Consider the following 26,437-nt stretch of genomic DNA (forward strand, 5'->3'; position numbering starts at 1 on the left):
TTGCCATATAAATCCAAATTGTATTCTAATTTTGTATTGTAGTAGATTCTCACACACGTGATGCAATGCACATATTGTGAGTGTAAGAAATATTTTTGATTGATGGATCGATGTATTGTGACATACCCCGCACTTCCGATTAGCACGGTTAGCTCCGTACAGTGTGAAAGAGGTTCAACATACATACATATATACTTACTATTCAAAAACCCCGAGCACGCCTGCCAGCAGATCTGTCCCACAACAGCAAACGCTGTGTTAACCACTTGTCACGGCAGCCCTCATGATTCCAGATAAAGTTAAACACCCCCCCCCATAAAGTCCTGTTAGTGAGTACCTATGAAGGCCGAAATGGTACACGAGGGGGTGGATGCCCAGCACCACGCCCGGTCGCCTTTGTCTCCCTAGTGTGCCATGTTTACACATTTCACCAGGTACTCATTTAAGGTTGAATCGACCTAGGGGAGGCCTAGGACTGGTTCAGTTAATCGTCACTCGGGTCGCCGGGTTCGTAGCGCAGCGCGCTAATCGCTACAGTACCGCTCCCCAGCCCTCATGATGCCAGACAAACACACACGGCTCAGCAATGGAACGCACCGCGCATTTGAAGATGCTTCTGAGATCACCTTGAACCACACCCTTGTAACTTCTAAACACAGATACATGCGCTGCCATTTTTTTGCTCATGATTATCGATAATCAGAGTTGCCACCTGTTTTGGATTTTTCCAGGATTGTCACCTTTTTGAGGTAGCTAAATTGGGTAATCTGTAAGTCTTCCCAGGATATTGTCACTTGTCCCGGGAATTGTCACTTGTGTGAAGTTACACCACTCAAGACACCGCTCATTTACACATCGTGAGATATCACTCTTCCCACGACACTTCCCATTTTTTTGGTTTTGCGCTTCGGATGGTGGCAACCCCCTCCCGATAGCGGTCGAGTGAGTTCGTTCTCCCGGTGCCTTGTGCTCGCGTTCCCTGCGCTCACGCAGATCGTGGGGAACCTGCTGTACTACCGCTACATGAACCCGGCCATCGTGGCGCCGGATGCCTTCGACGTGCTGGAGCTCGGCGCCGGGGAGACTCTGCGGCCGGAGCAACGCCGCAGCCTGGCGTTTGTGGCGCGCATGCTCCAGTCGGCCGCGGCCAACCAGCGCTTCGAGGAGGGCGACGCGTCGCACATGGGCACGCTCAGCGAGTACACCACGCAGGCCTTCGCCAAGTTCAAGTGAGGGCCGCACGGGGCATGCCCGCAGCGTTTTTTTCATTCTCTTCGACTGAGCTCGAGAGTGTTTATGCATTAGCTGTGTCTGTTCATTTGTTTGTCAGTCTGTGTTTTTGTCCGTCCGTCTGTCCGTCCGTCCACCCATCTGTCTGTCCGTCCATCTGTCTGCATGTATATCCGTTCCATCTATCCGGGGTGGGGGGTGGGACTGGGGCACGAAGGGGGAATGACAACTCTCACAAACCTGGTCCAATACGAGCCAAACTTTAGAGTAGTGTTGCTATTGGGGACTAATGGCAGCCGGCAATATTGAACGTTGGGTTTCCTAAAAACATTGAGACACAAACGAGACCGAAAAGGACCATTTGCAAATATGCAAATATCCTACTACTACCTCCGCAGACAACACACACGCTGGAAAGGAAAGCATAACCACGATTATGTGTGGCTTTTCCTAACTTGTTTCACCGCATTTTTTGCCTCCTTTTCTCTGTTAAATTCCGCACGCTCTTTCTCCTGTTAGCATGGATCGTCATTGGCTGCATAGGGTGTTTGCGTTGTTTTTATGGGTGGGCGTAGTGATGCACGGCTGTAATCCAGCGAGTTGAGGGTGGGCGAGATGGATCGTTGCGTGAACCTCCCACGTGCAGGGCGGCAGCGTGTCTGTGTGGTTTAGTACAGAAATTAGTTTTTTTATTAACTGTGATGAGTTTTAGCGAGCATTAGCCCTGAGTACGTGTGAGCATTCTCTGGCTACTCCCAATTTCTTCCAAACGAAAACAAGTGCTCAAGAAGGAAATGTAAGAACGTTATTATTGATTATAATTGATGGAGCGATGGCGCAGTGGTTAGTGCATCGCACCGTGAACCCGGGTGCCGTGAGTTTGATTCCCGGCCATGGCTAATGTCAGTGGCGGGCGATATCTGAACCGTTCCTGTACACCCCTTTCACCAACCTATCATTGACCAGCTTGATGAAGTTTGGTCAAAACCAAGACTTGGAGCTAAGACTTCAGGCTGTGCCAATTGCTTTTTTTTATGGAGCACCTCCCCTATAGTTTATGGGGGAGGGTTTTTTCTTTCCGACATTCAGGATATATTTTACTGATGATCATGATTCATGTATGTATGTTGAACTTCTGTCGCACCATACGTAGTCAACCGTGCTAATAATACTTGTGGAACTAGTTTTCAATTGTAGCTTTATTTTTATTGACCTATATTAAAAAAAATCAGACTTTACCTTTAAAGCTCATTGATAGATTGTTCTTTTGAACATAGGTGTATTCACGTTGTGTTCGGATAGTAAGGCACCTGGGTTTTTTCTCATGATATTTCGTGATGTAAATGCCTTTAATGCCAATGGGAATTACATGCTTATCTCAACCAATCCATCCATCATTTTTGTGAACATCAAACATTTTATTTGTTTATACATCTGTACGTGTTTTTGTGTAAGTAATCATTTCATCATCAACATAATAATGCAATTTGTAACGTGTACACTATTTCACAGACACAAATGCTCATAGCTCTAAAGTACAGAGCAAATCTCAGTGTTACTCAAAAGCTCGGCATGACCTATTCACTGCTGGATGAAGGCCTCTCGAAGCCATCGCCATCTCTCACAATCCTCCCATGTAACAATGTATCAAGGTCTACTTATGAATTTCCACCTCTCTATCATGTGATCATTAATGCAGCTTTTTTATCAAAGCACATCTTTGAATGGACGTGTGCTAGTACAAAACAGGAATAGTTCAACAAGTCTTTCTTACTGGGCCAACAAAAAATCCCTTTGGGTGGGGGGTGGGGGGTGGGGGGAGCGAAAACCTGGCGGTGCGGTCCGCAAATGTGTGCACAATGACGCGTGCTCCACAAGGCGCTTGCGAGTTGGTTTGGGATTATTCCCGTGAAGTCGTGCGGCCTGAATGCATTTCACCTCGGCGACCATTATTTGACAGCGATGATTGGCAAAACCAGGCGCTAATGGGGAGTGCTGGGGCTGCACTCTATCACTGCAATGAACGGTCCCGCACGTAAGGCAGAGTAGAGTTGTGGCATGTGCCGCAGAGAGAGAGAGAGCGAGAGAAATCCAATACTGAGAAAAACAAAACCCAAAAATCTGGCGCTGCTACATAGCTTTTTGTGGCCTCTCTGGGACGGGGTGTGGTAATAGAGAGGAGGAAGTTAATAAAAAATAAAGAGAAAATTAAGGAAAAAAAAGCAGAACTCGAGGCCTGTGGCCAAAAGCGTGGTTAAGATGTACGAGACGCTTTAGGCAGAGGGAAGTTGGGCCGCATTCGTCACGTCTTGTTACATGTATATAGCACGGACGGCGACATTGTAACCGAATCTGGTTTTGTGGCACGAACCACATTGTATCAACAAAAACACGGATCCACCTGTGAGCGACTCTTTATGGGCTCGTGGGTCAAGGTGTCCTGCAGAGGGTTACGCAACCAAAACCTTGAGGCTTCATTAAACGGTGGAATGTGTGTTCGACATTTCTGTTGAGACGTACTTTAAACCCAGATTGGCTTCAGCGAAAAAGTGCGGTGAAAGTGACTTAGATAGTGGGCAGTTAAAAAGGCTGACTGTTTTTCTGTTGTACCTAAAGCAGCGGTGGCGTTGAAGCTGACTGTGTTCACAGGAAGAAACCCACGACTCCACTAAAGCAATTCGGTAGTACGAATATTGTAGGCCAGCGTATACGAACCTCCTGGCCCCAATTTGGCCGCAACGCCTTGGTTTTCTAAGCCAGCCGGCTTGTTGATTCACACTAAAACTACGTAGAAAATGATCCGCCAATTATATATTGCATTGCATTCTACCAGTGCCTACCAATCAATTCCATGTGTTAGTTGATTGGGGGACATGAAAAACAGGATGAAGGGGAAATTGTGAGGACTGGGATAAACCAGTGCTCGAGACGATAATAAAAACAATGACAAATTCTTTGTATGGAGCTGCTCATTGCAGAAATAAAACAGAGCAGCCCGGCAAATATGCAGCCACAAGGCCAAATAATGAGTGACCTAAACCCCATTGTAAACAACAGCTGGATAAACACCAAGTGACTATGCAATGGAATGGGATGTGATGACCTGAAAAATACAGGTTGTGTTTATCGAAGGCCGACCGGAATCAAAACGATGAAATCAGGAGGCAGACGAGACCAGGTTGGAAATTTAACTTGATAATGAAAAGCAATGAACCAACGTGCTTAAAGAATCAGCTTATATTACCTGCTATGATATATTGATCAGAAACATTGACATTGACAACAGCAAATGGAACAATAGTTTAAATGCACAACGAAGTACGCAGACAGTCGAGCTTGGAATTGCACTAAGGGACAGAAAACGGAACATATTACTCATAGAGCAAATACAAGTTCGACATCGTAAGTGCGTTTTGGGCAGGGCACATTGCTATAAGAGATGATGGCTGATGGACAATACTATCCATGGAGCGGAATGCAAAGGAGAGAACGTGCCCCAAAGTACGTGGGGATGGAACAATGACATCAGCCCGTGTGCAGAAGCTGCATATATCGTTGCACCACAAGGCCGTGAGATATGGAGATGGATTTGAGAGGCCTTCATCAAATACTGGAAAGATCATGACTGATGCTGATAAGAAGCATTGGGGATTGCTGCCCATTCCATCCAAATATCTGTGTGTTTCTGTGCTATTCCGCTTGTATTCATGCATGTGCTTGAAATTAATGTCTGAATATCATGAAAAATACATATTGTGCAAATTGCCATCAATTAATTTTTTATACAAAGTACCATGTATGCTGTATACATATATGGTCGTTTTCATCATAATAGAATTACCGAATGAGACAGATCCTGAGGATTGAGCTTTTTATTAGGCACGAATAAATAATCTGCAATAACAATGCTTAAGCTCCAAAAACATAAGCATCAAGGGCAGAAAAAATATTTGGCAAATATTTAATTTTTAAAACTGAATCATCGTCTTAATTTTCAACAGCAATGATCGATCCACTGCTGGATGAAAGCCTCCCTATGCCGTCGCCATCCCTTACAGTCCTGGGATGCAACAATCTACCCAGCACGTGCAATTCTTCCGGAAATCACACCTAGAGTTTGAGGATTCAGGAATTCGTCGGATAGGGTTGCACACCTTACAGTTAGGCTCTCAAAACACTGAAAACAGATTAATATTCTTAATTTTGTGACACGTACCCATTGTTATTTTAAATGGCCTCGGCCAATTTGAGCCAGATGTCTTGGGAGGAAGAGGAGAGTGCAGTGATGCTGGTGGGATTACAGAAACATGTTGGTTTGCTGATGGGTGCAAAGGTAGAGGCAGGTGATGTCTGGCGGGATTGACTCGTTAAATTTGACAGCTGAGGTCTCTACTGAAACGTCAAAGTGTCCAATCGACTCTGCTCAAACACGCATTTTGACAGCACTCATCTCGATTGGCAAGTCCAGGATATACCTATGCCTGACAGATCTCTTCCAAGACCTCTGGCCAGTGTGTTAAGAGTAGGCCAGATACCCTCTAGAGGGGCTTTCTTGAGAGCTTCTTCCAGTTGAGGCCCCTTCCGCCAGCAGTGGCATAAGCGAATAATTGTTGGGCTGCACCTTAACTTCTTTAAAAAAAACTTTTTCTAATGGATAAATAGCACTGCATCTATTGATTGATTGACTCAAAGCAATGACTCCGCTCAGGACACAGACATTGAATCGCGCGTGTGAGAATCCATTATTTAAACTGTATGCAAATGATATGTAATTGAAGTAATGTTTTTTTTACTTTTGAAAAGTAAAAAAAAGAAACTGTTCAAATGAGATAGAAAAAATAGACAATCCAAAAAGATAATAAAAATGTGAATAAAACAGAATATATAATTTAATTGAATCGCAAAATGTAATCACGACAATTCGTCATATCGTTGGAGGTAAGGGCAGGTTGAATTAGTTAAATGCCTGAATACCCTAACACGTGCAGTGTTTGGTTAAACGCACAGCCTGCCACAATATTAGAATCCACTGTTGACCTTTTTCAAGCGAGCGCCTCGGTTTCTTCCCTTTTCGTCGTGGCTGCCAGGAAGTTTTTCCAGTCGGCGTGCGACGTCCCCGGCCTGGAGGAGAAGTTCAACGTTGACGAGTACTCTGACCTCGTGACGCTGAGCAAACCCGTCATCTACATCTCCATCGGCGAGATCATCGACACGCACACTGTGAGATGCCCCCGCGGCCGTGCCCCCACGCTCCCTCCTCGGTTTAAAACGTAAACTGTAAATTGAACAATTTTAAATTTAGTTTACCAGGTAAGGCCCCATTGAGCTATACAGCTCGTTTTCAAGAAGCGACCTAGCTATCCACAAATTATAACTCAATGAAGTGGCTTATCATGTGGACATTTGTAGCAGCCAATTACTCTAAACGCATGTCGATTCTAAATGTGGAGGAAAAAACGGAGGACCTGGAGAAAAATCCACGCGACCATGGGGAGAGAGATATGCAAACTCCAAATATACAGGCATCAGGGTCGGTATCGAACCCACGACCTTCTGTATACCAGGCGAGGTAGTTAACATCTCGCCATCGTGCCCCCCCACCCCCGAGTCTCCAGACTCCCCGAGTCTCCAGACTCTTGTTTCCGGAGGGTCCAACTTTCAGATTCTAATCGACTGCCAAGTAACAACTATCTATGGCCAAGTAACAATAATCTACTGTTGAGCAAATATGTTCTTACATCGTTTTCATGCCAATTATCCACCCAATAAAGCCGTCACTGAATTTCAAGGCTGCATCATTTAGATGTTTGGCAAATTCCATCAATGGACGTTTGGCAAATTCCATCGTTCACTGTTTAGTTTCATGTGGGAGGCAAACCGATCGCCGGGAGAAAACCCACCACACATTATGAGAGGGTGACACAGCACCGACCATTTCCTGCCTGCATCTCTCAATCCCATTCCTATAAAACCTGGCAAGCGCCGGTAGTTGTCCATGCATTTGCTAATCAGGCTTAAAATCGTGTTTAGCTTCCAAGGTCTGATGCGATGGGGCGTTATTTAGGGTGGATGTTGTCTTCGACTTGTAATGTGTAAACATAGAGGCAGCAGGGCCAGACTAAAATGATTGCGCGTGCGCGGTGAACGGTGATTCAGTTATCAGCGGACGTTGGATTCATCGTAATGAACAACATCAGCTTCCAGTTTGTTTCTCTACGTTCTAGGTCAGCTCAGCCTCAAAATGTTACCCTCGGCGCATCGGTGTGGTCAACATCATCAGCAGTGGTGGCCAAGTGTGAACGTCGTAAATGCCACACTCTCTTGTGTTGCGCTGGCCATAATCGGTGCTCGCTAACTGCGCATTTCCAAAGAGTCTCTGAGGCTGCTCTACTCCCCTGGTGTGTCACGCTGGCCCGACCAGGCGCTCGCTTGCCAACAGCACTTGCTCCCACAATCTCCAAGGGAAGGCGTGGGATATTTTATTGTGTTCTTTACGCGTTTCGGCGACCAATATAACTCAAGCAGGCCCGTTTGCCTACAGTGCTGTGTGTGTGTGTTCCTACAGTGCTGCAAAATACGTGCTTTCAAACACGCACGTGCATGTCTGTATACAGTATGTACACTCATCTTCCTCTGCATGTGTTTCCGATGTACGCATCGGCGTGCATCCGCTGCCTCATCTGCATGTGTTTAACGTGTGCGCCCACCCGTGCGCGTGTCCGTGCGCGTGTGTCTTTTGTCTTTGCGTTTCTTATTTTTTTTTCTTCCACTACAGCTCTTGTTGGAGCACCAAGAGGCCATCGCTCCAGACCACAACGATCCGCTCATTGCGCTCCTCGAGGACTTGGGTGACGTTCCCGACATCTGCTCGCTCGGCGGTACGCAGCGGAAACGCTTCCCCCGGGGACCGCCTCGCATCCGCATTTCATTTGCGCTCCACTTGGAGCGAGCCCAGTAATTTGCCAGTGGCTTTTACGAATTCCCTTCCTGCACCAGGTGCAGAACAAAACAAGAAAAAAAAAATTGCCGAGTAGTGGCCCGTGCATGCAGCAGAGAGCAAGCTGAGCAGCATTTTTCACACGCCGTCTCTATACCTTGTGCGAGCTGTTTGCAAAGCCAGTAGCAGATTGTCGGAGTCTGTCTCGGAGGTGCCTTTGCAATTGTGGCACCTAAACTCTGGAACTCGTTGCACGTCGAGGTCAGGACTTCCGAGACACTTTACGAGTCTTCAAATCTAGACTAAAAAAGTATCTGTTTAAAATGGCTTTCTCTCTTTTAGTTATTTTTCAACTGTCTTTCTCACTTCTTATTTGCTTGGTTGATGTTGAACTATTTCCCGCTTTTCCATGCATCGCGCCCAGAGAACGATTGTTTAAGGGCGCTTAATAAATACAAATTATTATATTATTGCCTAGCCCAGTGTAAACAACACTTATACGTAATTCTGGAGATGGTGACGGCTTGGGAATGTCTTCATCCAGCAGTGGATCGATCGTGGCTGATGATAGTATAATGTTTATCCAATCCCTCATCATAACATTTCTTTTCTGTAATGCTTACTGAAGCTTCTTTTAGGATGAAAAACACATTTTAAATGTAATTGATACATGTTGGACTATCTGTACTTGCCCTGTTGAGCAAAGCCTATACTAACAAGGCACTGCAAAGGCACGTGCTTTGCGTGAGAGAGAGAGGGTGAGCGGCCAGGCTCTGGAAGAAAAATGGTGAAATAGGTGGTGAGAGTTTAACGCATTTTTAAAGGCCATTTGTGGTATTGGGTTTTATTTGTGAAAATAAACAACAAGGTTGTGTTTTGACTGCAGGGAAAGGGGATTTTGATGCCCGTGTTGCTGCTTAAACGGTCCTCTACCAGCAGATGTCACTGCCCTGTGCAGGAATCACAACTTTCACGCTCTTAAAAAACACCTCGTTGGCATAGCTGTTGAGTGTAGAGGTGGATGCAACTGTACTGGGACCCACGGACTGGACAGGTACAAATTTTGCTTTAAAGCTTTCGTGACTGCAGGGATTCATATTCTTGGTTCTTTCGGTAAAGTCACCACGTAGAAGGGAAACAATAAAAAATAAAATATATATAAAACAATAAAATTCTCACGACGTTTCGACTGCGACACAAGCAATCATCATCAGGTGTGAAAACCACAGCAAGAAAATTTGGAAAAAGTGGCCACTTTTTTCAATTACAAAAAGGGGGGGGGCGGAATGGACAGGGAGGCCCAATGCTAATTCTTGCACCATGTGCACCATGTGCACCATGTGCCCCATGTGAGCTAGGGCTAGTCGTGGGACTCTTTTTTCAGGAGTCTTGCATTGGGTTTTTCCAATTTTGAGATGTTTTGAGCCAATTGATGATGAGTTGTGTTTATTATTATTATTATACGTGTGGGAGGAAACCGGAGCACCCAGAGAAAAACCATGCCTTGCGCGCAAGGGGGCAACACTCTATCCCCGTATAGATGGAAATGGGTGGTGGCGATTAGTACCACTTGCTGAACTGCTGTCTCCTGGCAAGCCAGGGTATGGCACCTCAATGTACACGGGAAGGGAGTTTCACAACATTTGCGTGATCCACCAATCCTTGTTGCCTCCACATTGCTGGATTGCAGGCCACGCGCCGCCTGTAATATTATACACGAGGGTAGGATGTAGTGCAATTTGGAATATTGAATTGAAGCAACGTAGCCGACGAATAAATTGGAACCAAAGTGGAAAAGCACCCAAAGAAACAGGCTTACAAATACACCAACAGGCATTTAGACAAATACACGGATCGAGAAATGAATCCGAGTTCGAGACATCACATTGACTGATGAGGAATAAAAGTGGGCAGCAGACGTCACGGCCTTGGGCAGCAGACGTCACGGATGATGGCTGATGATTACAGTGATGACGGAGTCGCAAGCTGAAAGACGGAACACACCTCAGCGTGGGTGACCACTGCGGAGGTGGGAGAGATAGGATCAGGATCTGCTTGTGTGCGGGAGTTGGCTGGATTGTTGCATCACGAGACCGTGAGAGATAGCGACGGCGTGGGGAAAGACCTTAATCCAGCCGTGGAGAGAGAATGGTGCATTTCTACTGATGAACAGTAACACCATTGTTATTTGTTTGTGAACCATGTTAGCTATTCATAGGCAGTTCTGTCTGCTTTTCAAGCAAGATTAAGTTGACTCACCAAAATATTTAACTTGTAAGAGAGCGTTTGCTAATGTTTCTTGTACATACATACACACATATAAATATATCGGTGTTTGCAAACACATTCTATTAATACCACGTCATATTGACATGTCACCCAATATATTGTCTCTTACTGGCTATTGTAGTTTTGATTATTGGAGTGGTTATTGAAGTATCGATCTTGTGGTTGAAGCATGCCATTAAGCCATCACTGACGGCACAGTGATGTGCTCAAGGTAACGCTACCCTGACCTCACAGGACTCACAAATCTTCACAATGTCACCCGAACAGCTCAACTAGATTACCAACAGCTGTAAAAGGGAAACGGTGCTATTGTTGAATAACTACTTATTATTTTTTCGCTTCGGTTTATGAATAACGAACAACCTCCTTGTAAATCCGCCTCTGGATGAGGGACTGCCCATGCCGCGTCGGTCATGGGCACCGGGTGATCACTGCGGGTTGGCGAAAGTGATGGGGGGGGGGGCTAGGACAGGTTCAGATATCACTTTGCCGTACGTACGTATGTTGAACTTATTTCGCACCGTACATAGCCAACCGTGCTAATTGGAGGTGCGAGAGAAGGACAACAAACCAAACATAAAAATCAGTTCTCGAGAAATTAGTTTTCAACCTACATTTATTAAGTGCATAGCTCCAGTGGCTTCCTAATATCGGAGGATAGAACATTCCAGACAAGAAACCGAATCGCATTGGCCTGGAATTGAACTAAGGTCGATGTTCGTCATGCAGTCCACTAACCAGTGTGCCGCCCACTTTTTGTTCAAACTTACGACTTATGTGTTAGTCACCTAGGCTATTTATAATTAATTTTTGTCAGCCACTCTTATTGTGAGTTAGTGTTGAGAATGGCAAAGCAGTGTGTCATAATCCATTGCGCGTGCAGTTTTCTTGCTTACGCAGAGTAGCATTTTATGACGGTTTCTCGCCTGTAGGGATCGAACAACCTGAGAAAAATGTGACCTCCCTGTAGCCGGAGGAAACACATTAGAGGGCGACCCTCCTTGGGAACTCTTTGCCACAATCTTGTAAGGGCTGATGTCAAATCTGCACGCACTGTGAAAGTGCGCACGCGACGTCAACTAAATGGGGCGTGGGGGGGGCACCCAGTTGGTGAAGGCTGTACATTTTCTGGGCCTGGGTGAGCGTGACCGCGGTCGCGTGCTCCGGGCGAGCTGGTGTGTTGTGGTTACGCGGAGCAGAACGGGCCGAACGTGTCATCTCAAAACCAGAAACAAAACGACCGTGCGTTGATGCAAGTCCAAAGACGTACCAGGGGCCAGGCCCTTTCCAAGCCTCGGGCCCTACCTGCTACGTCACCCGGCACAATAACAGAGCTCACACACACACACATGTACACGTGCCCGTACAGAGTTCAAGCTTATTATTAATAGCGACACAATGGGCTTTCCCTTCAAGAACCTGTGTCATCTGCTCGACCAAACCCTTTTCACATACGTACCTGCTGTACGGTAATTGGAACGCTGCTGCCTGAAAGTTAATGACCTCGGATGATTCTAACTTTAGAATGCTTTATAATGTTTCTGTGCTGAATGCAGTCACTCTTTCAGAGGGCTTGAAATACGAGTAGGGGCATCGGTTTTATTAGGGCCTAATCTTTTGAGGTTAAGGGTTAGTGTGCGGGATTATTGTACTAGATTATGGATAGGCGTTAGTAATTAGGGGTTATGGAGTGTATGAGATGTAAGGTTAATACTTCAGGATTAGCATTTTTGTGCTTTCTCGGAAATATATGTTAAGAGCGATTGTGGTTTTTCGGGATAGGGCCGGAGAGGGGCGTGACGGTGTAATTCCTGAACTGCAACCTACATAGCTGATTACAAGAATATCCCAAATAATATCCCCACTGGCACATTCCCATCAGTGAGCCACTGCCGTCATTGCTCTCTCAAGCCGCTCGCAACATCTCAAAAGATGTTTTTTTGACCAACAAAATTTGCCGTCAGCCATTTGACTCTAGGATTTGCTGTTATACAGTATTGTGGTTTACATTATCTGTCAAATAAAGTAAATTGAGCTTGGGCAGTGCTCATCGCAGCGGCTGTTGGCTAGCCACCGAACAAAGATGGTGGTCACCGCATCGCGCCCTTTTGGATGCGCTTCTGCGGCCTTCTGGAACGATATTCATTCCGATATTAGGAAGCCACTGGAGCTATGCACTTTTAAATCATCTAGATTGAAAACTCGCTTCTTTAGAAGCTGCTTTTTTGTGTTTCGTTAATTGTCCTTCCCTTGCACCTCCGATTAGCGCAGTTGGCTACTTACAGTGGGAAAGAAGTTCAACATACAGCCATGGTTAGAAGGGATGATAGCTGATGTATGAGATTCATGATGGAGTGGCAGCCATAGGAAAACCCCTGAAGGAAGCGCACTGTGGAGATGGATAAATAAAAATAGCTATCATTCAGGAGCTGGAGAGGTTGTTACTTTGTGATTCTGAAGAGATGGGGAATGATTGGGGAAGACCTTCATCCAGCAGTGGATTTTCCACAGCTGTGATATTCTATTGGCATTAAATATCATAGTTTGTTTTCAACGGTGCTGGATATTTGCTTTGCACTCTTGTGTAGTCATCTCTATAATTTCTTCTGTTCCAAATATATACTCTTTGGTTCTTTCGGTAAAGTCACGTAGGGCGAAAAAAAATACTAAATAATATATCACAACGTTTTATTTTATTTTTTCGACCTACGTGACTTTACCGAAAGAACCAAAGAGTATGGATTCCTGCAGCCACGAAAGCTTCAAATCAAGATTCCAAAAAAATATTTGCAAAAACCTGGGTCTGGATCGAATGGTATAATCTATTTTTTTATGTTAGCGGTTCACAGATACTGGAGTAGAGTGGTGGTGAGATGTTAACTACCTCGTCTGATGTGCAGGATGTTGTGGATTCGATCCCGACCCTAACGCCTGTATATTTGGGGTTTGCAAGTTCTCCTCGTGCGGATTTTTCTCCGGGTCCTCTGGTTTTTTTCTCCACATTTATAAACATGGGTTTAGAGTATTTGGCTGATATACATTTCCACGTAATAAGCCCCGTTGTTGAGCTATCAATTGTTGTCAGTTCGCTTCTCAAAAAGAGCTATATATCTCAGTGGGCCTTACGTGGTAAAATAAAAAAAGTTGTTTTCGTTTAGCTTAACAGGATTAATAACCTCATAGAATTCAACTTATCCGGAGAGAGAGGAGCAGCAATGCAGTGGTTATCACACTGCGCTATGAACCAGCCAATTTGATTTTGATTCCAGGTCACGGCTAACATCATTTTACAAGTAAAATATGAAGTGGTCCAACCACCATGCTGTTCACCAATTCACATTGACCAGCGTGATATAAAGTGTGGTGAAAACAATCTCCACAACCGACACGTTGCGAGAAGGCCTTCCTGTGGCATGGCATTGACAAATGCCTTAATTACTATTTTTATTGAAATTCAACTCGTGTCAATTTTGGAAATAGAATTTGAGTGGGAAGCCTGATGGGCCACTGGGGAGGGGAGCCGTCGATGTAGCTGGTGACCTCTGTGAAGCAGCAGTAATTGCCCTCTTTCTGTCACGCAGGCGAGACCGAGGGAGAAAACAGTGACCCCAACAAAGAAGCACAGCTGTTGAAGACGGAGGTGTCTCTCACACTTGCCAACAAGTTCGATGTCATGGGTGACGACGACCTGGACACCAAGGGCCTGCTACTCAGGTTGGTCACCTCCCGCTTCCCTCTGAGCAGCCGTTGCGACGTGACTAGGACAAAAACATTTAAAGCTGACTAGAGGTTTGCTTTCGGCTGCACGCATTTGATTCCACGCTTAAATCAACAGGGAAGTTCAACCTCTGTAGGTTCCCGCTTCTTCCTCTTTAGACCCACCCCCTACTGAACATGTGTGAAAAAGAGCTTTATGCTCATCGTATTCCTCCAGTATAACTAAAATAAAGATTCCCATTCTGAAATATTATTTCGACCCTGCCTCTCTGTTTTTTATACACCACCCCCATACTGCTTAGGCCGCATTACTTCCTGATTAGGCCTTCCTCTTTTGGCTCTGCACCTTTCCTTTTTAGTACCCACCCATTTTCTCTGGGCCCTACCTCTTTCTGTTCAGTCCCCCGGCCCCCCACCCCACACACAGAAGGGTTGTGGAAGGGAAGGAAAGGCAGGGCGGGGTGCAGCAGTCGGAGGTAGGTGGTGGATGGTTACAGTGGGGGTGGAGCGGCTTTACAACAACGGACCAAAATTCTGCTAAAAACAATAAAATCATAGATACTGCGCTACATCTGGTGGGTGGCACTCTGGCTATAATGCGTGTGGGGCATTGACTCAGCTATCATCATCATCCCTCTTGCATCAATAAAAAAACATTTTCCTGCACAAGATATTAACAGTTTAACACATAGGCTTTCGCGACCAATATTCATAACGGAGGTTTTTGGGTTAGATTGTGTAAATATAAGTGTCGTTAAACTCGCTACCACGTGACACAGCCAATTAGTAAGGTTTGCCATGTGAACAAAACATGCCAATTACTAGTTCAGCACACCGGTGTGTTGGAGTAAACCCACGATATTTACAATTCGAGTATGACGTTTCGCCGGAAATTACAACCAGCCTCATCAGACAACAGCTGTCTTGGGTGGTAGCGAGTTTAACGACAAATGTATAATTACGTGATCCAACCCAACACACCTCTATTATGGAAGATGTTCACAGCAGTGATAGTCGTTCGACCAAAACTTCTCCATACCAAGGCAGTGTGCATCTTTCTATCTTCTTGGTTCTTTCGGTAAAGTCACTTTAAAGTGAATATGAATCCCTGCAGTCACGAAAGCTTTAAATCAAAATCTTTCTATCTGTTTGCTCAAAGCCACCGCCAGTGTAGTTGAGTTTGATCAAAGTCACTTTGGCTTGACAATGCATCAATTCATTTAACGATGTCAGCCCCGGAATTTCGAATGTCGGAGTTCAGTGCGTGCCTGTGCTCTCTGTCAGCACAAGTTCTCGTGATGTACCCCGTGCCGAGCTGGTCCACTCCTCGATGTCGACCCAAAACCACGTCGTCTGTCTTTTGTCTTTCCTCTCGCCCTTCTTTTGAATTTCCCAAGGAGGTGCGGCAGTCAGGGCACCTTTAAGGCCCGCACGACATATGTCCGCAACGTGCAGAAATGTCGTAACAGCGACATCATTGATGCAATAACAATATTTTCAGCGGTGGTGCTCAACACATTTACGTGATAAAACACATAATGCCATAAATATGTCCACGATATGCAGATGTGTAGTTATGGTAACGTTACTATTTATAATAATTAAAATCGTAATTCTCAATTGTATGTGTCGCGAAAGGGCATAAACGATTAAGTGTGCAACAGGAACATGGAACACGAAGTGTCTAAACGCTCGGATATTCCTCATTTTCTTTGTCTCTCTTGCAAAAGAGACCAGTGTTATGATAATGAGTGAGTCACTGGCTGGCCACGCTGCCGTCTCTGGATCTGTGCTGAGCCGGGTCTTGCATTTGATGGTTAAAATCCTGTAGTCGCATAGCTACTTTTACAGAGTTGTCAAAACATGCCGTCTGCTATGAAGGTGATGTTACAGACCCGTTTTATGTGTTTTGCAAACAGACACTATTGTTTATTGGTGTAATCGCTCATATCCCATCGGTAAAATTGACCCACTAGAGTACGCTAAATGTTTGCTGTAACCGAATACGTATACTATTTTACTACATATGGGTGATGTAGACCAGGAAGCTTTCCAGCTGATTATATAAAGAGTTCCGAATCACTGAGTTGAAGTCAAGTAAATACAAAATTAATTTGGCCCCTGCATATTTGCAATTCCCAACCAAGTGAGCTGACACTCTCAGCTCACTTGAGTAATGTTTATTTCAGTAGGCGAGATCCCAGCGAGTGAATAATTCTGTTTTGCGAACTGATACCATTATCGCACGTGTCATGTTTATATAAAATAAAAGCCCTTGCAACTTCCTCACGTAGCCTCTGCCCGTCAGGACGCTGAGCTGAATCAGCCCACACGCGAGACGTCCGGGCACTCCAATTAGCCGTGACGCCCACGCCCTCGACTGTAACTCAGTCATCGCGCCGCCTATTTATTTTCCCTGTGCCAATGCTTTCCAATCTACTTGTGTGTGTGAAATTGGATAGCAATCACACCTTGGGCTCCATTCCAATATTGGGTGAAAAGTTTCGATTTGTTTTGTTTACCATCTTTTGAGATAAAGTAAAATCCAAACTTTGGTTTTAGAGGGCGGTGCATATTTGTCGAGACTTATACGCTGGGCTGGGCGCGCATTTTGTTTACATTCCCGCTGATATTCCTTTCACGCCATGCTTCACGTTTCTTCGACAATAATTCCCGCTGCCTTTTCCCCCCTCCCTAGTGGATGCAGCCCTGCCTGTTTGACGCCTTTGAATGGTGATTTTGGCTGCATCGCTGCAGGCACAGTTTTTTTCATTGCAGCCACATTGTCATTTTCTACTCATCACCAGCAAGATTACTTCCTCCGCATACCCCAACTTTAGAAGGACATTATCCCCTTGCATTTATTTTCATTAAAATCTGCACTAAGCAGGGCCTCTTGTGCTAAAACATCAATAATACATTTCTTGTTGTTGATTATTTAATTTAATTTTGTTGTTGTAAACGTAGAATTGACATTTCATGTTTTGTTATCGTTGTGCTTGTAATGTCGATAAACTGAATTTCCACTTTATCCTTACGTGAACAAATAACAATTACAATTTAGATTTCTATCGCTTCTAAATACGCTCGCGTGTGAAAGACGCTGTACAGAAAAATAGGGATTTTTTATTTTATCATATATTTACGCGATCTAACCCCAAAAAACGCTTATGGATGATATTGGTCGTGAACTTTATGGGGAAAGGCAGTGAGCCATAGGTAAAGAGGAAGGAAGATCTTGAACCTGTCCAAGATACAATAGCCAAACAAACAAACCAAGTGTCCATTGCTTTCCTTTTGAGCACACAACATGAAATGAGTTATGCGTTGCTCTTTTCACAGACCAACATAATTCTAACGTTTAAACAAAAGAGAAAATAAAAAAAGTGATAGCATCAACGGTTAAACTATTTTTGGACAGAATTCTGATAACCTATCTCGAGTCCCATCTGTAAAAAAAAAAGATATTTGAAACTCGAAGGGGCAGTGGTGTTTAGGTAACATTTCTTCTCACACTGAACTGTGGATACATGAAACAAATTATATCCATGGCTCTTGCTGACACGGGAGCTGCTTGCGAAGGTGGAATGTGACTGAAACTGCTCGGGGGGGGGGGGTGACTGTAAGACGAGGATGAGTTGTTGGATGGGGAAATAATGTTGTGTTTAGGCTTTGGTGAGGTGAGGGAGCTGTCAGAACCTAAAAAAGAAATCTCCAACCAAAGTGTTGTAAAGTTCGTATTTTGTGTACAGCACTGGTATGCATGATGGGTTACCAGTCAAGAAAGATGAAAGCCATAAGAGCGTGGTCCACTTGACACCACTGATGCTCCATTCTTAGTTTGTAGCTTTTTTGTAGGATGAGCACATCTCCTGGCCTGAATTTCTTTGTCTGTGCCGCTGTGGGGATTTTATTTATTTAAGCACGGATTTGAAGTACCCAAGGCTCTGGGGGCTGCGTGGGCGGGGGTTGAGGCCCTTGGCGGAGGCTTCATGTTGTTTTTTTGCAGTGAACAATTTACCCAAACTTTCTGCATGTCCATTTATAGCATAATCATTATCATGGGATGTAATAATTTACCGAGCGCCTGCAACATAAGCTTATTTCATCACTCCAGCTCCTCTGTGGTGGCAGGACACGAGAAGAAGAATCTCCTTCCTTGGTGGATGTCCACTGTTCCATTTTTTTTAACCTACATTTTTTACCGCCTCAAAAAGTACAGTAGCATAAAAAATACACTTCAAAAGAAATTGCATGAATGTCTTGGATGGGGGAATGGCCTGTACAAACTTACTTCCTTTCTGAGCACACACTTGAGGTTTCTCTATAAATGTTCAGGTAGCAAATTTCACTTGTAGCTCATCAATAGTTGTTGAGCATAAATAAGTTCCTACGTCAACTGATACAATATCAAATATCATCATGGAACCTCCTTTGCCAGGAGGTCCCATCAACTGAAACCTTTAACAAGGAATCATGTCTGCATTAACCACAATACTTGTGGTCAGAATGCAAACAAAAACATACTCTGATAATATATGCATTGTCTTTGGGTCTTTTGGTAAAGTGACGTAGATAGGTTCAAAGAATATAATTCCTGCAGTCACGGACGCTTTAAGTCAAAATATATGCATTGTCATTGAAACTGATTGGTCCACACCAGAGACAGCTTTCTTTTGAGCCTCGTCTCAAAACGGTGTTAGACCAGAGGACGCCAAAAGGCGTGATTCCTTGTAAAAGGTTTCGTTTGGTGTTTTAACATCTTAACACCTGTTTTGTTTCCAGAGAAAAGGGGAAAACCTATTCTAGTATAAAATATAATTGAAAGAGTGCTTTTATTATATGTACGTTTTTCACAATTTGTTTAGTTTGTGGTTTTAACTTATTCCCATGGATTTAGCTCAGATAGTTATTCTCTGTTTCTTATATTTTTTATCTGTCCAACTGAAGTAAGTGTCATGAACCATTAATGCGTTAGGTCGAGCACTGCAGGCACCAAAGCGTTCCACTCCAATAGCCGCTGAGCATTGCGGAGTTTTTCAATCATTTATAAAAATTATGAATAGAAAACAGAAGGTGATTTTGAGCGGTGATCCGATTGCCCCGGCGTACATTGACACAAAGTGAGGCTGCCGCTTGTGGCTTTAAATTGCTGCGGGCTGCCTTCAGCTGTCCGCCCACTCCCAGCAGCCAGCAATCTCCTGGGTGAAATGCAATCAGTAGGCCAGGAGCCCTGTCTCCTGGTGGTGGGCCGGGGTCCCAGCCTTAACGCTCGGACTCTGGCGTGCACAAAGATAAAGATCCCCCTGTATAGTCTGAATAGACTTTTGAGGCAAGTGCTGTTATAGCGAGCGTTTCCGAAGACTGATACGGCACACGAGGGGGGGGGGGGGGGGGTGGCCAGCACCACGCCCGGCCGCCTTTGTCTCCTGAGTGGCGATGTTTATGCACTACACAAAGTACTCATTTGAGGTTGAATCGAACTAGGGGAGGCCCAGGACCGGTTCAGATTATAATTGTAATTGGTGTTGGTCGTGAATGGGAACTGAACTCAGTTCGCTGGGTTCGGAGCGTCGCGCACTAACCGCTACACTACCACACCTCATGCGCACACACACATGCACACACCCACACAAACATGCGGACATATGGCTGGTAAAAAGACAAATATCCCCCACATAGGCTATTGAGACTGTCAGGGCTGGTGCTGTTAGCGAGCACCTGGGGAGTTGGTAGTGCAATGGTTAGCTCCCTACGCTAGGACCCTGGCGACCTGGGTTCCATTCCTGGCCATGGCTGAGATCAGCAATGAGTCATATCTGAACGGGTCCTGGGTCTCCCCTAGATCAACTCAATCTGAAATAGGTTCTGAGTACAGTGTGAAATCAGGACAACCGGGCGTAGTGTAGGGGACCACCATGGTTGGTACACACAAAGGCAAAGTATGGCTTTTTAACAGACTGTTGGGGCAAGTGCTGTTGGCCTGCACCAGTGTATCACCACTCTGTTGCACGTATGTATACGTACGCACACACACACACAATCATGCACACGCATAGCAAACACAACACGCACATGAACGCACGTGCGCACATGCGCACACACATGAAAGCGCATTCAGATCTACGTACAGGCTCGTCCACTTGAAACACAAGTGTAAGAAAGCCGGTACACAAAGGCGCACAATCTGTTATTACACTTACCCGAATTGAGTAAAGATATACAAGATGATGGGCATCGTTTGACATGATCAGAATATTTTATTCCTTTAGTCAAGGTAAACACGGCAGTAACCTGCTATTAACACAAACACCCATTGCAAGTGAACGACTGTCACTGAAGAAGACACATTGATTAGTTTGCAGTTTTGATTTATTGATTAAACATCTCTCCTGTGCTTTATAGACCCCAACACACACACACATTTCTACAGAAGTGTGTATAAGTCATTCCTCCTTGCTTTGATGGCCTCTTAAGAGCTACAAATTCATTGTTGTGTAAGCATCGGTCATGCAGCAGCGGACTTCAGAGTCATAACAGCGGTCAGCGCTAATATACAATTCTCTCTGAAAAGACATTCGCTTATCCTGCCTCTGGCACATTTGGTCGGGGGGAAAAAAAAATCGGATTATTTTTCCATTAATTTACCCACACTTTGCCATCGCTCGTGAACACGCAATACACACAAAGCGACCGTTTGAGATGTGCATTGTTAATGGTCACTTGCACTTTGCACAGTCTCACGCGCTCGCAGACACGGAGAAGAAGCACATTTGCACACTTCGGTTTTCGCACACGGGCAAATAAGAGCATTTGCCCATGCAGCATATAGAAAAACAAACAGGAGCACACATTGTGGACACACACACGTACACACACGTACTCAGACTCCAGTACAAACACGCAGACGCCCACGCACACCCTTACACACGCACACGCATAACGCATTCGCACGCACACCTTTCGCAACAACACACCCACGCACCAATACCTGCTCGTGTGTGTTCACACAATGACGAAGTCAGAGATTCCCCCGTATAGGCGACACAGGCTGTTTTGGGAAATTGCCATTAGCGAGCACCTATTAAGGCCAGCAGCAACGACGCAGGGCCAGGCGATGTGCCCAGAACCACACCCGGCCGCCTTTGTCTCCGTAGTTTCTGATGTTTCCATACTACACCAGCTATATCATTTCAGGCTGAGTCAATCTAGGGAAGGCCCAGGACTGGTCAGCCAGATAAGTCGGCACTGATGTTAGCGGTGAGCGAGAATTGAAGTCGGGTCGTCAGGTTCATAGCGCATTGTGCTAACCACTGCACTCCCACTCAACGTAACGTGTTTACACACACACGCATGCGCCAATGCACCACTCATACTCACACACGCGCACTCCCGCAATCACGCACAGACACACACACACCTAAACCTGGCGTTAAATTACAGCGTCAGACGTCAGCACTGGCCTGGGGGGGGTTCCATTACCACCGGCAGTCACAATGAATCATTAGGGAGGCAATTGTTATCGGGCCTCAAATGCCACACACACAGAGCACTGAAGCTTGGCAATAAATTAGCTTTGATGGCCCCTTTTTTGGACATTGAAAGTCCTCCCACTCGCATTTAATTCACACAGATTAAACGATTCCCCAACTTATACTTAAAAAAATATAATTTTTGTTACAACATTAGAGCTCTCGTCAGCGTGTTCCACATTTTATATTTTCAGTCCTTTTATTTTGTCATTTAATGCAGGGGGTTTTATAAATGCCCTGTGTGGAATTAAATCAACATTGGGCAAATTACAAAAAAAGTTTTGATCCTTTGTAAATTATTGCAAGTTTCTCGTTCTCTTTAGCATTTCACGTAAAGGCAGCTTGCCACAAGCACAGAGGTGTTGTGCATGACTTAGAATTAACAATACTAGGGCAGGAGAAATGGGGCTGCTTAGGAATGCGGCTGTGAAGGTCGTGAATACATGATGCATGTACACTGTTAGCAGTTACCGAATACTTAAAATAATCAAAATACAGTACATCATTGCATTTTAACAGGATAATAATGAAAATGCGTTGATATATAATTGTCCTATCATACTATATTAGAAAAAAGGTTTGCTCGCTGATTGCCTGGCTGACGTGAGTGCATTGTGCTGATATCTGCCTCCCCCCACTCACCCTCCACCCCAGCCTGCTAGTTTTGAATGAAGAAAATTACGTTTATAATCATTATACTAATCCCAATGCATATTTGGGCAGGCAGTACGGTAGATTTGTTGACAGCGTTGGATTATGCAAAACCATAAAAATGCTGCATTACAGGAATGCACCGCAGTGTGTGGCTGTGTCCTGGGGGCCAGCGCTCTTTGTAGCGATGCGTTGTGTGACGATAGCTTGTGATGAAATATACATCACAGCGCCGCTTGTGTCGTGTTCCTGGGCAGGACAAAGAAGCTGGTGGTGGATGTGATCCGAGCGCAGCCCGGGGAGAGCCTCACCGAGATCCTCTCCACCGCAGCGAGCACCGAGCAGGTGAGCGCCCCTCCGGCTGGCTGCCCATGCTGCTGCCAGAGATGCACAGAATGCACCAAGCACCCATCATCATTGTCATCATTGTTATCCTTGATCAGTCCACAGCTGGATGAAGGCCTCCCCAAAGTTGTCGCCGTCTCCCACGGTTTCAACAATGCAACAATCCATTGAAGCGCCTGGACACGAGCCAATTTCGTCGATCCATCTCCATGGTGGACATTCTCCCAGGGATATTCCCTTTGTTGGCTGCCATCCAACATTAGTCTTTTCCTCCAATCATCGTTCCTGTTAGTGATGTGTCCTGCCCATGCCTACATACTTTTCATAAAAGCCAATATGATTTCCCTGAATTGGCTTTTGTTCTATGATCCATGTGTTCCTCTTTACGTCTCTCAGTGTAATTCCAAGCATGCGCCTAATCCACCATTCCTTCTGTAACTTTTTAGCTTTTGATATAACATTTTGTCAGTAGGGTTCACTGGGTTTTTTTTTAAAGACTTTCTTTTCACAGCATTTTTTACAGAGTTGAATCAAGGCTAAAATGAGCAATGGAGCAGTGCTGTTCTTCCTTTGTTGCCCTGAGCTGGCGATGGAAAAGCCACGTTCTTATGGTGGGAACAGTTTCAATTTTCAGGTCGACCGCTGTAGATTTCCCACGAAGCGGTACTTCAATTTATTGACTTCAAAGGGTTAATATGTTGGGTTGACCCCTGACCAGGGTTGTGAACTTACCAATAACTCTCTCTCTCTCCGTCAAATACCTGCAATGTATAATTATTTAAATAAAGGTAAAGAGTAGCCAGGAGGCAGCGGTCGTGTAGTGGTTACCACACTGCATTAACCCGGCCACCTCAGTTTGATATTTTATTAGGTTTATTCCTGGCCATGGCCTGCATCAGTAGCAGGTAGTATCTGAATCCCACCAAACCCTTCACCAATTCGCACTGACCAGAATTGTGAGGTATGGTCAAAACATTCCCCGTCATCAAAACGACATGAGAAGGCCTTCATCCAGCAGTGGATCGGTCATCGCTGATGATGACGATGATGACGACGACGATGATCAGCATTGGAGCACAGTGCCTCTGGATTGTGAGTCTGGCACACTTAGTCTCTGCAGCAGAGGCGAGTGTTAACCCCTGCAGGGAGTTGGAGAGACCTCTCCCGCTGTCCGATGGCTCCCCAGAGGTGACTTGGCAGCTGTGGCTGAAGTGTGGCGCACAGGAACAGGGCTTTGTAGATGGGGTAAATCCACAACAAAGGGGTTTTGGTGCGTCATCGTTAGCGACCCCCCCCACACCCCCAATCAGGGTCTAGCCTCTAGGAAACACGAGCTGAGGATGGGGGTGCGGTGGCGTCATTTGGAGGGCGAATTTTGGGCAGGGATTATATTGGTGGCTTTTGCAAAGGGCTTTGCATTGGTTTATGGGTGCGTCTGTGTCTTTTTTCGGGGCGACAGTCAGAATCGCTTTGTTTCATTGTCTTTTATGAGCCATTGCAAAGACAAAAGTTACTCCTGTTAATAAGTAGAATGCTTCTGATTAACAAAAAAAAGCACTCCCACACAGCGGTTCTTTCATAGAGGCTGGCCGTAAACCCGAGCAGGTGCGTCGCACCAGTGTTGCGTTTCTCACTGAGGTTATTTCAATGTACAGTAACTTATTTTTAGAACTCGCTTTGTGCGTGTACGCTCAGACCCATCGTCGTTCGGCAGGGGCAGCAGCGCTGCGGAAAAGAGTGCTTGGCGCACAACGGTTGGACAGCTCTGAATTCAAATCTCAGTCAGAGGTTATCTCTTTATGAAGAGTTGACGGTGGTCATCTCATAGATACCCTGACCCCCCTCCCTCCACCGTCATAAGCAAAACTTCGTTAATGCAGGGGCTTTATGGGACATCAGCCTCGTGCCTCTGAGTTTTTAGGGTCTCCAGAAATATATATGTATCTCTTTATAATGTAGTACTATGATGAATCTGAAAGGTAATTTGGTAATTGAAGGCATAGCATCATGTATGTGTATGATGACCAGTTATGTGCCAAAGTTTAAAAAAGTTTGCTCGTTTTAAGCTCGGATTAGCTTTACAATTGATATGTCACATTTGAAAAGCAGAACTGAAATAAGTTAGATGAATAACAGTTTAACACGTTGGCTTTCGCGACCAATATTGCTACTATAATAAGCCAAGAATATGTCCCGCGCGTGACGTCACTCCACATGAAGCCCACTCCCCTCATTAATATTCATGTGTGGGTGCATATTTCCACTAACTCAGAGGAAGGTCGAGCTGAATAAAATAATTTATTCCACAAAGTCGCTTCAAATATGACGTTTCTTTACAGAATGCGAAGGTAAAAACGAAATCTACACAACACACTGCTACATCCGTACGTGATGTCACTGCAAAAGAGCCCCCCCCCCGCCCGTCATGAATAATCATAAGTGGGTGGATTTTTACACTCCCGCAGAAGAAGATCGAGCGGAAAGAAAAATATTTACGCAAATTCACTTTAAATATGACGTTTCTTTATTGAAAAAATTAATCAAATTGTAGTGAGTCCAACTGAGTCGCAGACGTTGTCTTAGGAGCAACACGTTTATTAAACTATTAGCACAACATACTCCAGGCTATTAACACAACAAACTCTCGGGCGGTGACCACCCAACTAACCGCGCTACGGCGGAACTAGACGCGGTTCCACTATCCTGGTCCGGACCACAAGCTGGGTCCCGGACCGCGTGGCTGGAGGCCACAGTAAGAACCCCGAGCCCCTCCCGGGGCTCCCCTTATATTGGGCCGGGCTGGGGCTGGCTCCGCCTCTCGCCCCGCCCACCTTCTCGAACTCTCTCGCCCTTGCCCGAAGGGTCTCGAGAGTTCTTCCCGGACCATGTGACCACCCATTGGCCCCCTCCACCGGTGGCCCCCCTCCAGTATCATCCGGTCACGTGTCCCCAGGTCAGCCAGAGTATCATGCCCCCAACGTAACCCTGGCTGGGCTGACGCTCTCTCGCTCTCAACGGGAGCCACCACACTTAACCAGCGCTCACCCAAGCCCTCACGAGGGCTGGTACTACACCACGTGTCCCGGGTGTACACACAACAGTAGACATCCCGCCGTGGCCTCGCAGGCCCGGCACCACACAGTTACATTTCCAGTCACTACAAAATTACTACTATGATTGCTAATATAATGAGCCAAGAATGTGTGTGTCCCACGTGTGACGTCACTCCATATGAGGCCCACCCCCTGTGTGACGTCACTCCACATGAGCCCCCCTCATTAATATTAATGAGTGGGCGGATTTTTACACTAACGCAGAGGAAGGTCGGGCCGATTTAAATATTTTTTTCAGCAGTCGCTTCAAATATGACGTTTCTTTACAGAAATTGATGGTAAAAATGTAATCTAAGCAGCACAGTGCTACATCCGTGCGTGACGTCACTGCAAAAGAGCCCCCCCCCCCTTAATTAATATTAATTCCCGCGTGGAAATTTACACGAACACACAAGAAGGTCCCACACTCCACATGCCGCACCCCTCCCCTCATTAATAATCATGAGCGGGTCACGTCACAACACATGCCGCACCCCCCCACAATAATCATGAGCGGGTGACGTCACTCCACATGCCGCACCCCTCCACAATAACCATTAGCGTGTGACGTCACTCTACATGGGGCAACCCCCTCCCCCCCCTCATTAATAATCATGAGCTGAACAATTTTTCTATTGAATATT

The 26,437-nt window shown here is 45.4% G+C and overlaps 1 protein-coding gene across 2 annotated transcripts in view; it reads left to right on the forward strand.

Moving 5' to 3' along the window:
• The window catches only part of LOC116939017 (ras GTPase-activating-like protein IQGAP1), a 117,891-nt gene that overhangs the window by 67,567 nt on the left and 23,887 nt on the right, over positions 1–26,437 (forward strand). For both annotated transcript variants that reach the window (XM_032946888.2, XM_032946879.2), the window contains exons 29-33: positions 994–1,229; positions 6,318–6,450; positions 8,006–8,108; positions 14,038–14,170; positions 22,614–22,701. In XM_032946888.2, the coding sequence (XP_032802779.2) occupies positions 994–1,229; positions 6,318–6,450; positions 8,006–8,108; positions 14,038–14,170; positions 22,614–22,701 (693 nt within the window). The remainder of the gene's footprint in view (positions 1–993; positions 1,230–6,317; positions 6,451–8,005; positions 8,109–14,037; positions 14,171–22,613; positions 22,702–26,437) is intronic.

This window comes from Petromyzon marinus, chromosome 1, assembly GCF_048934315.1.
Source record: "Petromyzon marinus isolate PM22_M1 ecotype Great Lakes invasive population chromosome 1, UKy_Petmar_22M1.pri1.0, whole genome shotgun sequence".
NCBI lineage: Eukaryota > Metazoa > Chordata > Hyperoartia > Petromyzontiformes > Petromyzontidae > Petromyzon > Petromyzon marinus.